The 12,777-nt window shown below is 44.1% G+C and overlaps 1 protein-coding gene across 2 annotated transcripts in view; it reads left to right on the top strand.

Moving 5' to 3' along the window:
- The window catches only part of DNAAF8 (dynein axonemal assembly factor 8), a 1,512,143-nt gene that overhangs the window by 977,788 nt on the left and 521,578 nt on the right, over positions 1–12,777 (top strand). For both annotated transcript variants that reach the window (XM_069646874.1, XM_069646873.1), the window contains exon 18: positions 186–333. In XM_069646874.1, the coding sequence (XP_069502975.1) occupies positions 186–333 (148 nt within the window). The remainder of the gene's footprint in view (positions 1–185; positions 334–12,777) is intronic.

Below are 12,777 nucleotides of genomic sequence, written 5' to 3' on the forward strand. Positions count from 1 at the left end.
TTCTATAACATGAACCGTCCTGTTTGATGTAACATTTGATGATTGTAGCTTTGGTGTGAGTATGTGCACCCCCCTCGCCATTAAAGTGTTAGTGCTGGTGCTGGGCAAGTACAGAACTTCTCTCAAATGGGAAGGAGACCGTTTTAATGAGGAAGATTTGTGACTTGATCCATGCTTTGTTGTAGATTTCTGTGTTCTGCCGAAACAAGGCTACCTGTCAACTGGATAGCAAGCCTTGGCATGAGGACTTAGCTGCCGAGCCCCATCTGCACACTCTGCTTTTGCTGTTAAGGAAGGAAAACGTTGGCCATCACATCTTGGCAATGATCAAAGGTATGTGTTGTGTGCAAGTTATCTTTACTGTTGTGCAGGGGTAGCCTGGTATTCAGAAGAATCTAATGACGCTCTGTGCACCTTTTATAATGTTGCCCATGTTCCAATCTACTTCTTGCAACAAACTGGAGGACATTTTAACCAGTTTTCAGAATCGCACCCCATTAGCTGAGATTTCCTTTTTACCTCAGTCCTTCCTCCTATTTTTCCTTTAGTTTGAGCCTTCTGCTGCTTTTCCAACCTATGCACTGTTTCAGTGAAACGAACGTGGTTCTCCAGTGAGGGACCTGCCACAGATTCACAATCATATTCTACTTCCTAATTCTTGCCAGGACCCTCCAAAATATTTGTGTTTACAAATCTCATCCATAAGTCGGTGTAATAAGTGTATTTTAAATAAAATTCATAAAGCAATACAGATTGCAAAGTATATCAGTCAGTCCTATTTCATAATTGAAACATTCCATACAACACATAAATACATAATACATAATCATATTTAAAAAAATACATTCAACATCAGAGTAATATTCAACTTGAGAAACGAGAGCTCCCGATTTTCAATGCTTGTCTGAGATGGGATAGCAAAGCCCAGCCAATTATCCAATTATCGGGCGTTCAGCCCTCAATTGAAAGTGCAGGACGACCTTATGTAAAACCTGCATCTCTAAGTATTAAGAACAGAGTATTGAATCTAATATATGAATCCCTTGAGCAAAAGAACATACATTGTAATAAATCCTTGCAGGTGGCATTACTTAGCGTATATTTTGCCTCACCCCGACATCCCTCACTACTTGGCAGTAATGGCTCTTAGGGGGCTACAGATATATCTAGCCCAAGTGATTAAGGGTCTTTCAAGTGAGAAACGACTCCACAAAATAACATGCATGCAATTAAAGGGTCTCTTTACTCTCGCGCTACTCACAAAAACAAAATGCCAAACAGGACTTCAATTGCATCCATAATCTCAAATCCAACATATTGGGTTAGGCAAAATAACTTAAAGCGTTAGTTTTTTCAAAATACTTTTTAATAAAGCCGTAACCATGAAACTGAGCTTTGCGCAGATTTTATAATGTGCTGGATCAAATCTGTCTTACTATTACTCCTAATATGTAATCAGTGATGTTCTGGTTTTTGTTTCCAAAATTAATGTAATTCTCCAAAAAGCGTAGACCCAGCTCACGGTGAGCTGCAAAGTTGGAGGCAGATCGTGGAAGAACAGGGATTTTTTTCAGAAAATCAGTTTCCACAGGCTGTAATGATGATGCATCTGAGAAGGCCAATAAAACATTGTACATAAAGTCAGTAAATAACTACACCATCAATCGCAGTATGGAAACGCTAAACATATGGTCCAATATAATTACCCTTTACAATGTTTTAGATACAGCTTCCACTGAAGTCATCAATTAGCAAGTCACCTTCTAGAGCTGGTAGTCATCAAAAAGTTGAATACATATGATCTTAATTGATGCAGTAATTAACCGTCCCAAGCTCCAACATACTCTGGGATCATGTGTAAGAATTCTTAAAGGAATTGGGTATTTAGGTTGGGGCCTTGCTATCACTCACAAAAGGAAAGCAAATGTTTGTTTAAATGGAACAATTAAGATTCATTAACATTAAAAAGGCATTAGTCTACCGATTCTTTCAGTACCTTGTCAGACAAGTGGTGTCAATGTAACAGTTAGAGATTTGCAATCATGTAGTTTTAAACCCAAAGGCGATTTTAAACATTTATCTAAAAAGAAAACATCTTTTAAACTAATTTCCGATAAAGCAACCTTTTGGTTTAACCAGATTAAAAAAACATAGCAAAATTGGAGCAACTTCCAATTTAAGGTAATATGTGTCCGTTTTGATTCATAATTTAAGCGTGTGTTCGCATTTGAAGGGGCCGTACAACATATTTATGTTCTGGTACTTCGATAGTCATTTCTGGGGAAAACTCACACTCTTGTTACAAAACAAGATACCTCACAAGATGTGGCTTTGTAAAGTTTCAACATGGTATGATCAGCATTTCTTCCATAATTTACAGAAAAGCTCAGAAAAGTTAAAAACCCCAGAGTTATCCAGTTTCATTTGCAGACCTCTTCTCATAATGTAGCCTGACCTGTTTTTTCCCCTTCAGTAAACCTAGAAAGCCCCAGGTGATCCAACAGATATACCTGTGCCAGCTTGCTTTAGGTGATGGAGAATTAATGAGAAGCTACTCTCAAGACTTTAACTGTAAACCATAATATACAATGTTCTGTATTTATCTCATAAACTGATAACCATTAATTATTTTCTGCCGAAGAGTTAGGGTCCTGCCTATTTGGACAGTGACATTAATTCATAAAGTTTTATTCTGCAGAAGCCTTAAAAGTACATAAAAGCAGGCAGAAATAGACAAGAAAAAAGAAGATACAATTGACACGAATAAGATACATCAAGTACAGTTAAGAAGACATTTTAGGAGTGATCATTACAAAGTAGGTACCGTAGTTACATGACAATGTGTCAACCTTGAGTCAATACAGAGATACATTTGTAGTGCTGATGAAGCAGTCACATCCGGGACCAATAGTAGGTAGAGCAAAGCAGACTGATATCCCTAAACCTAAATAGTGGTAATATAATCTTCTGCCTGAGCTTCACATATACTTTGCATAAAAGCATGACATGCATTGTGCCTCCTTCTACATGATGGCAATATGGACAGGCACATCTCTGAGAGGAATGATGGAACCTTCAGGTATAAGCACTGCCAAACAACAAGAAATTAAATCTGAAGCTTGCACCTACGTGATGCAATCCAACCCAGGAACACTGTTCTTTTACCAGGATCGGAGAAACTATGTGATTTATATCAGACTTTTTGAGCAATTCCTTTGCCCACCGCTCAGCATCCCATATAGATTTAAATTTCCTTCTGACAAACCCTTCATCTTTTTTTGTAATAGTGCCTTCACTCCAAAAAGAGAATTGTTACATCTGCTTTCAGTAAAGTTATAGACAAAGTGAAGCCATGGCATTCTTAGGATATTCTCTAAGGGAGGATGTCTTTTAGAATTATTTTGGATAAAATAGCATCCAGATTAGTCCATAAGGATCACCACATAGCTCATCAGTAGCAATGGGTTGTTTTGCTTCACTGTGCATTGCGAAAAGGGGAGTTGAGCACAGACGATTAAGAAGGTGCCTAAGAAAGGCATCCTCCTTTAATTGAATAGTGTGGGCATGCTCAATTACTCAAAGTTCTGGACCATAAAGGGATTCACTCATGGTTTTGCCTTATAGATTGTCCTAGTGGTTGAAATACACTGAAGGATGCCCTAAAGAGTTTACTGTGCTGTTAATGGCTCCACAAGCTTGGGCCATGGACTGTTTGTTTGTCCATATGATCCCTCCCACGCCAATTACGTGAGAATGCCACACCCATGTAAGTAAAACAGTCCACATGTTCGAGCTTGACATTATTGTGAGTAAAATGGGGGGGGGAGTGCCTTTTTGTTCCCATAAAATCAGTATATCTATTAATCAAAACCTGCAAAGTGTGTGCATTCTAGCTATTAAGAGTGCGTTATGCGCATAACTTAGTACTAGCAAATGGACTCCACTAATCATGGGAACATAGGCGACAGTTGCCTTCAGCTTGAGCTATAAAGCATTAGTGTAGAGACTGAATTGGAGTGGTGTCAAGAACCCCCCTTATTTCAGACCTCTTCCTGTGGTGAAGTAATCAGTATACTCGCCACTAGGTCCATACTGTACTGCAACCTGAGTGTCAGAATGCTTAAGCTTCATTCAAAATTAAAGATATGGCAGTGTGGGGGGCGTGGCCTGGAGTGCCAGCGATGTGGCTGCTCCATTGATGGCCTCCGCATGGACCCGCAGCAACATCATGAAATGCTTCGGTTCCTGTGATTGCCAGGACCCTTGGGCCATTGATTTGGGTGGCGGAGCCTCGGGTGCCCTAATTGCTGCTTTTTGAGCTCAAATCGCTCATCTAATTCCGGTGGACTTCCCCCGTCTGCGAAGTAGACTTTTCCCCCTACAATTTCTGGCGTCCAGTGGCACCAAGAAAGGGAGGCACTGCTATCCTATTCACAAAAGACCTACATCCCCAGATCCTGGACACGCTGAGATGTCGGGAGGGTTGCTTCACCTCCTCAGCTAATACCTGGGATGCCATGAAAGTGGTGCTTCGAGGGGAACTGATCGCCCAAGGCCTGGCCTTCCACAAACGAAAGCAGGAGACGCGTGCTACTCTGGAAGCAGAAGTCCGTGAGGCGGATGCCACCCATAAACCAAAGGGCTGGTCGCCGAAATCCTATAGGGCCCTGCGGATGGCAAGAAAGAGGCTCAAGGCGCACTATGCTGACGCCACAGCAAACCTATTGACCAGAACGAAACAATGGTATTATGTCAATAGCAATAAAGCTAATAAGCTCCTGGTAAATAAGCTGGCCAAAGAGAAGAAAAAGAACACCATCCTGGGCTTCCGGGATCCACAGGGGGTGGTCCACTATGCGGAGCATGAGAAGTTACGCCTAGCGGTAGCCCACCAGGCAACGATAATGACGGCAGTACCGAGGGACCAAAATGAACAACGTGCCTACATCCAAGAGGCGGCTCTTCCGTCCCTGTCACCCACGGCAAGAGAGGAACTCGAAGCCCCGATCACACAGGAGGAAGTGGAGGCGGCCATTAAAACCTTGAAACCCAGAGCCCCAGGTCCAGATGGGTTCTCCAGCAGATTTTACAAACTCTTCCGCCCGCAACTAGTGGCCCCTTTAACCCGTCTTTTCAACTCATTCGCGGCCACTGGAAATATCACACCATCTATGCAGGAGTCCATCACAGTCCTCATCCTAAAGCCCGGAAAAGATCCCCAAGATAACAATTTGTACAGACCCATATCCCTATTGAACCTGGATGCCAATATATACTCTAAGATCCTGGCTAATCGGCTTGCGCCAATCCTTCCGAGCATCATAGACCCGTACCAGACCAGGTTCATCAACCACAGGGCGACAAAGGATAATATCCGCAGAGCGCTAGATCTAATAGAGGTAGCCAGCCAAAACGCCCAACAACTGGCCCTGCTGGCACTTGATGCTACCAAAGCCTTTGGCAAGGTGAACTGGATGTATCTACATCTCACTCTTGAAGCCTTTAGCTTCAGCCTGACATTCACGAACATGGTCCTAGCTAACTATCAAGCTCCGAAGACCCGGCTGAGAGTCAACAACCACCTATCGGACCCAATCCATCTCTCGTGCGGAACCAGACAGGGATGTCCACTATCCCCCCTGTTGTTTGCTTTGGCCATGGAACCTCTAGCCCAATGAATCCGCCAGAACCCACGTATCACTGGCCCGCAGATAGGCCCCGCTCAACACAAAATTGCCCTCTCCGCAGATAACGTTCTGCTAACCATCACAAACATTAAGGCCTCCACTCCATGAGAGCGGCCGAGACCGACATCCACGGGTTTGGGAGGGTAGCAGGATTTGCCATTAACTTCCAAAAATCAATGGCCCTCGGGGTGGGTCTGCCCCCAGGTGAGAAGGAAGTCTTGGAGAAGCAATGCCCGTTCCAATGGAGAACCCAATCTATCTCATATTTGGGGGTTCAGATCGCTTCCCACCCTGCAAATGTTTACCAGGCAAACTCCCCCCCCCCCCCCCCCTTCGAGGAACTGGAAAAGGATCTTACTCGTTGGCAGTCGCAGGAGATTTCACTTCTATGCCGCATCACAACATGTAAAATGAACCTCCTCCCGCAGTTCCTCTATGCCTGCTCCTCCCTCCCAACCTCACTCCCACTTCCCCCTCTACAGCGGCTCCAAAGGAAAATGATTGACTTTATCTGGAGGGGCAAGAAAGCGCGGATCCCTCGAAGAACCATGATGGCCAGCATGAAGCTGGGAGGACTGGGGGTGCCGGACCTCCGCAAATACCACATTGCAGCGCCGCTGGCCCATCTCCAGGCATGGTGAATTGGCATGGGACGACCGAAGTGGGTGGAGATCGAGCAATCTCGCCTTCCCCTCCCTCTCCGCTTCCTCCCATTTATTCCCACCGCACTACGACAGGCTTGGCCCGAATTGTTGACTTCCACGAAACAATCACTAAAGGCTTGGGAGTGGGCCCGTAGACACAGGGGTATCCCAGGAGACCTGAGTACATTCTCTCCAATCTTTCTTAACCCAGCTTTCTCCCCAGGCGCCCACCCAACGAATTTCAGGAACTGGGTAGCGGAGACCTTGAATCGCTGGGCTAACTCTTTGAAGGGGACTCCCCGATCACTTTCGAACAATACAAGGCGACCTTCCATCTAGCAGAAACAAACAGATTTACTTACGCCCAATTGAGGCATTGGTGCTCGCACCCCCGGACCCGAGCCACAGAAACACAAGCTCCTGCCCCACTAGAGTGCACAGTATCTGACCTGCCAGCTCGGGGGAAAATCTCGGCCCTCTACAAATTAATGCAAGAAGACCCCTTCCACATCAGGCCATCCTACATGACCCAGTGGGAAACTGATCTAGGTCATGCCATAGAGGACCGCACATGGGTGGACATCTGGACAAGAATGCGCACAGCATCCCGTTGTGTCATTAACCGGGTATGTGCCCACAAACTGCTGTTGCGGTGGCACTCCCCCTCCCTCCCTACGCCTTCACCACTTCCAACCGACACTGAACCCTCACTGTTGGCGTCTCTGCTGTCTTCCAGGATCCTACTTCCATATGTGGTGGACATGCCCTAACGTAAGAGAGTTCTGGACCCACTGCCTGGGCACGATTAAGGACATCACCCATGTGGAACTACCGCTAGCCCCCGAACAGGTCCTCCTGGGGATTCCGCTCCCAGACTCTTACCCGCGTTCAGGAACGAGGGCAGTGTTAGTATTGCAATTCTTGCTGGCAGCTAAAATTACGGTGGCCCGCACCTGGAAGTCCGTGGAGGGGCCCCTATTGACTCTCTGGTGGGTTAAACTTTGGGACATCCTAATAGCTGAAAAGGTTACGGCAGCTAAAGCGGGGCTGCTCCACCGATTTACAAACATTTGGGCACTACTGCTAGACTATGACCAGAACTACCCAGCCCTGACTCACAAGCCTCACCAGATAGCGAGAGCCCTCCACTTTACCAGAGCATCCTCGCCACATGGCTCGGCCGACTGAGGACCCAGAACAATAATCAACTTTGGGGGTGGGATGAAGGGACACTCGGTCATATGCATATTAAGGGGCTACAAGTAAATGTCAGGGTTTATATTCTCCTGTGCACTGAGTTATACATAAACACATTTAAAAAAAAAGTTGTGGCACCGTCTGAAGATCTTCTAGCACCACCAATAGCATAGCCCTATCCGCCATATCGAAGGCGGAATTAAGAGCCATTAAGACCAAATAAGACCAAATAAATTGGGGATTTATACAAATGATAATATTTGGCACCAATAGATAGAAGTTGGGTATTTGCTCTCTTGTACCTAATCTCAGACAGAGAACTGTAGTTCCGCTAATATCCCCCAAGGCTAAAACCCACTCATTCAATCTAACACATAACACATAAATATTTACCCAAGACTTTACTAACTGTGCCCAACAACGAAATTGGGTACTAAGATTGTTGCACTGAACTTTCACTCTTTTTGATAGGGGTGAATTCCGGCTGAAAATGAGATATTCGGCTTCGGACAAATTAACTTTCACTTCAAGCCGAATAGTTTCCCTTACAAAATACATCAAGTACTGCTTTGACTGTGCCTGGAATCATTCAGGCAGGTCATGTTAATCCTTTACAAAGATCACTAAACAAATGCTACTGTCACTTTTGTGATTGAGTACAGACAGACCAAAGGTCTGAAAGTGCAAACAGTCTCAGCCCTTCATGTGCTGGATAGATAGACTTTAATCTGGTGGTTTGCTGGGAGGGGTGAGCTGAAGAAAAACTCAGTATTTTAAATATGCAAGGAGATGTCTCTGGTCTCCCCTGTATTTTGCAGTTGAAAACCATTGAACTGGAGCAACAGTTTACTACGTTGCTATTGGACAATGGTATTTTTCCTTAGGACCTTATTGATTTGCTGCCTCCAATCCCAGCAATTCCCAATCCATGTAATATAATTAAGTGGACTAATAAACCTGCTGCAGATATCCCAGGAATCTCCATACCCAGAGTAAGATAGCTCAGGAGGCCTGCAGCAAAGGACTGTATTCGGCCAGAAGGCCAAGGTTATGAAGCAAGTAAGACGGCTCAGTGGGAAGTGTGCCTGCGGCAGAGAAGTGCTTATGATATCGAAACATAGGTTACAATTCCTACCCTCCATCTTTCTCATGTTGCCAAAATGTGTCCATTTGAATTGGGTAAAAGTGACAGATGTTACTAAACAATGTGTCTATCCAATGGATTGGGAGTTTTATAAAAACATATTTTTAACCAAAATGCCCCAGTCTGTGGAAGCAGAAATATTCCTTCCAACATTTTAAAAAAGAGGGACATGTGTGTAATAAAGTTGAGGAGATACAAGTATAACATTTAAAAATATTGGACGAGATAGATGTACAAGTAAAAGAATAAGTAAAATAAACATGCACGTACCAAATAAAGATCTGAAAATCAACACTGCCTTTCCCTATGGGATCATTCGAGAACCATGGAGGACTCGGTATTCCCTATATATTTTTAGCTGGCATATTTTACCATGCCACAAAACACCACATATTTACCTCACCGATAAACAAAAACAAATCTATATTTATAAAAGTGAAAATGTGTGGGTTTGTGGCTGGTTAAGTGACTTGGCAAAGCGTTGTTTCTTATACAATTCCACAGCATTTCACCAATCTGCACAACATTTTGCATAGTTACCTCTTAAGACCCTCTGCAAAACATCAATGTGATCAGAGAAGGACCGGTCTCAACATGAGGGACAAAACCTGAGGTTCCTATGGGACATCGAAAACCATGTTTCAAGGCCCTAGGATGCACGGTTTCTGAGATATTTGCACCGCAATGAACTGCACCACGTCAGGGTCAGGCGACAGGTGGGCAGAGAGCACAGAAGGTCCCATTATGCAGCAGCACTCCAGCTCTCGTCTCCGCCCAACATCTGCTCCGGTGTACGTCATCGAGCCACCCGCGCCCATTCTAAGTGCAGTTTACTTCAGAGTGCCTACTCTAAACCTAAATTTAAGATGGGAGCAAGCTACGACCATCAAATAGTAATAATACAGTCCTAGTGGAGTCTAGTCAAATAAAAGGACCTATACTAAGAAAACCTATTGACAATCCTTACCGCTATGCTACAAAAGAGTGTGGGATAATGTTCACAAGAAAAGAAAGAAGTGTTCACAAAATGATAAGTCAGGATGTTATGGCCGGAGTCTCCCCTTCCCCATGTTTTTAGCACAGGACAAAGCAGGACTCTTGAGCCCAGCACATTCCTGGGCTTCTCCGGCATGAGGTTACAGTTCCTTTTCTCAATATCGGGACCTTCTGTGTCCAAGTTTCTTTCATGCAAAGTCTCTTGCTTCAGCGAGCCTGATATGCCATTAACAACAAAACAAAAGTTCCTTCTGCTAATCTTGATGTCCTGTCATTACTCTTCACCCTTGTATCCCCTTCAGCCGGGCTCTGATCCTTCTCTCAACTTTGGCCTCCCTCAGTTAGGCTTAGACCAATCACTCACTGTGGACATCCCTCAGTCGGGTTCATACTTGGCGTCACAATGTTCACGGGTGTATTACTGCTCACCCTAATTTGCATGCATCCCTCAGTTGGGTTCACATTTACCTCCACAACGTGTCAAAGACTTTCGATTGCAAAAGGGGTTTGGCTTGACCATCGTATGACCACTTTGACACCTTAAGCCAGCCTCCCCTAATGCCAGGTCCAGTTTGAGATTTCCTGCAGGAGTGATGCTGGCCTACCAGACGCCCCAAGTCTGCCTGTCCAACAGTCTCTGTACAGATATAACTACCAAGCTGGCAAACCCAAGGGGGAGAAAATAATAAACACAGATCTTCTCTTGCACCCTTAGCCATCTTCTAGGACTGGACTGGATGGTTCTGTGTCTGTGAAGATCTAAAAGATAATGACAACATGTTACTATCTGCTCTGCCTCTTGTTCCAAAAGAATTTCAATTGACTTTGCAACCCACTTCCCTTAAGCACCTGCTGCCTATGCTCTTTAGCTGATAGACTTTTATTTAAAGCTGCTGCTGAATTCTTGAAAGTCTTTTGTTTTTTCCTTGGTTTGAATTGAATTCTACTTACTATAGTGTCCTCTCTTGCGTCTTGAGGATTGGCTTGTGATACATGCTGCCTCTTTCAGGTATCTTCAGTTTATTAGATGTGAAAGGCTGTGTGCGTAGCTTGGGCTCTGCTACAGCTTCAATTCGAATGTTGGAGTTCCTACACACTTGTGCGCCTGCACATGCTGAAACTAACCTGCTGTAGATGTTCTTTCTGCTCAGATGCGACTCTACGAGGCAGCGCAGACAATATAACCCTTCACGTTTTAACTTCTTCACTATGGAGTGGCTTTAATACAGCACCGGGCAACCTTTGTTTTCTGCCGTGCTGCCGCAACACTGAACCAGCTGTTGGTCTCGGATTTGAATATTTTTCCTCAGAAAAAGACGCAATGTGCGGAACGTATGCTACACCCATAGGTCCTTTCTTCTTACACAGGCCAACGAGGTACGCGCACTGAACGAAACGCATATGAAAGATTACCGTTAGTAATTACTTTATTTACTTGGATTAGTGTCACATTACTATCTCTGACCGTGCGCCTGATTAGTGTATTACAACACAGCCTGAATCACAATTATGTACTCTTTCACATGCGCGCAAGCCGCTAGCAGTCAGTTATTTGCTCAAAACACTAAACATTTCTGCATTTACAAATGTAACGTGTTCTCATGCAACTCACGTTTGAAAGAGTTCATTTAAACTTTTTCTTAAAACTTCAAAACTTATATTAACTTAAAAAATAACTTGAGTTGTCTGAACTATTTGAAGTTAGCTTTCGTCATCTGTTTTCTGCTTCTTGAAGTGGCACTTGCTGCTCTGAAGTTTTCTGTACTTCTCCCACTGACTCTTCTTCTGATAAAATTGTGTTTCTGGGGAGGTTTATTGACTTATTTACTGAACTATGGAAACTGCGACTTGCCCCTTAGGAAACTAGAATGAAAGGCAGTTTAGAATTCTTGAAAGAATTCCAAACTACCTAACCTCCAGCCAATCAATTCTGCGGAACTGTGCCTCCATCTTGGCCTGGGGAAACAAAGGCTTCCTGACAGAAACATTAAAGAAAAATATCAGAATATCACATACCCAGTTACTAACCCCCAGAACAATACTCATTCTAGCCGCCCTCATTACTCGAACACGGATCACACCTACAACCTAAATGTTTAATTCATGAACTGTAATATGAGTGTTTCAGTTGTGAACTGTAATATGGAAACCTGAGAGTAACCTGACAGTCCTGACAGTACCCCCTCCGTAGTGCCCTGACAGTACCCCTCCATAATGCCCTGTTCCAGGGCCTGGCTTCCCAGGATGCAACCAATGAAACCGTCTAACCAACCTAGGAGCATGCACATCTTCAACCTTCTCCCAGGGTCTTTCCTCCGGTCCATAACCTTTCCAATACACTAAATACTGAATGCGTCCCCAAACCACTCTAGAGTCTAATATGGCTTGAACCTCATGTTCATTTTCGTCATCAGAAAATACTGGACGAATCCTTGTGTCTTTCCTACAGATTTTCAACAAATTTACATGAAATGTTGGGTGTATCTTTAACCCAGGTGGCAATTTCAACTCAACTGTTACTGGAGAATAAACATGTTCCACGTCAAATGGCCCAATGTAACGGGGGATAAACTTGTTCTTCCCCTTCAAGGCTAGATTCTTGGTGGACAGCCACACCAGATCACCTACCTGATACCCAGGCGCATTCCTACATTTTCTGTCAGCAAATTTCCTGTAGTTTATCTTACTCTTCTCTAAAGCCTGAACCACCTGTTTCAGATTCTGTCCCATAGCCCTCAATCTACTCTCAACATCGGGCACTTCCACCTCCTCCAACTCCACCCCTCTTAAAAAGTGTGGATGGAGCCCCTGATTAATAAAAAACAGAGACATAGAAGTTGAATCCTTGACAGTATTATTGTAACAGAATTCGGCTAACCAAAGCAATTCTAGCCATCCCTGATCAGAGCCAAGATAACAACGTATATACTTCTCTAGCTCCTGATTCACCCTCTCAGTTTGACCATTTGCCTCAGGATGCTAACTGGTAGTTAGATTAATCTCTATCTTCAACTCCTTGCAAAATGCTTGCCAAAACTTGGAGACAAATTGAGCTCCCCGATCTGATATCACTTGACTCGGTAAACCATGCAACTTCATCACATTCTGC

Source organism: Ambystoma mexicanum, chromosome 2q, assembly GCF_040938575.1.
Source record: "Ambystoma mexicanum isolate Mex_15411 chromosome 2q, UKY_AmexF1_1, whole genome shotgun sequence".
Classification (NCBI taxonomy): domain Eukaryota; kingdom Metazoa; phylum Chordata; class Amphibia; order Caudata; family Ambystomatidae; genus Ambystoma; species Ambystoma mexicanum.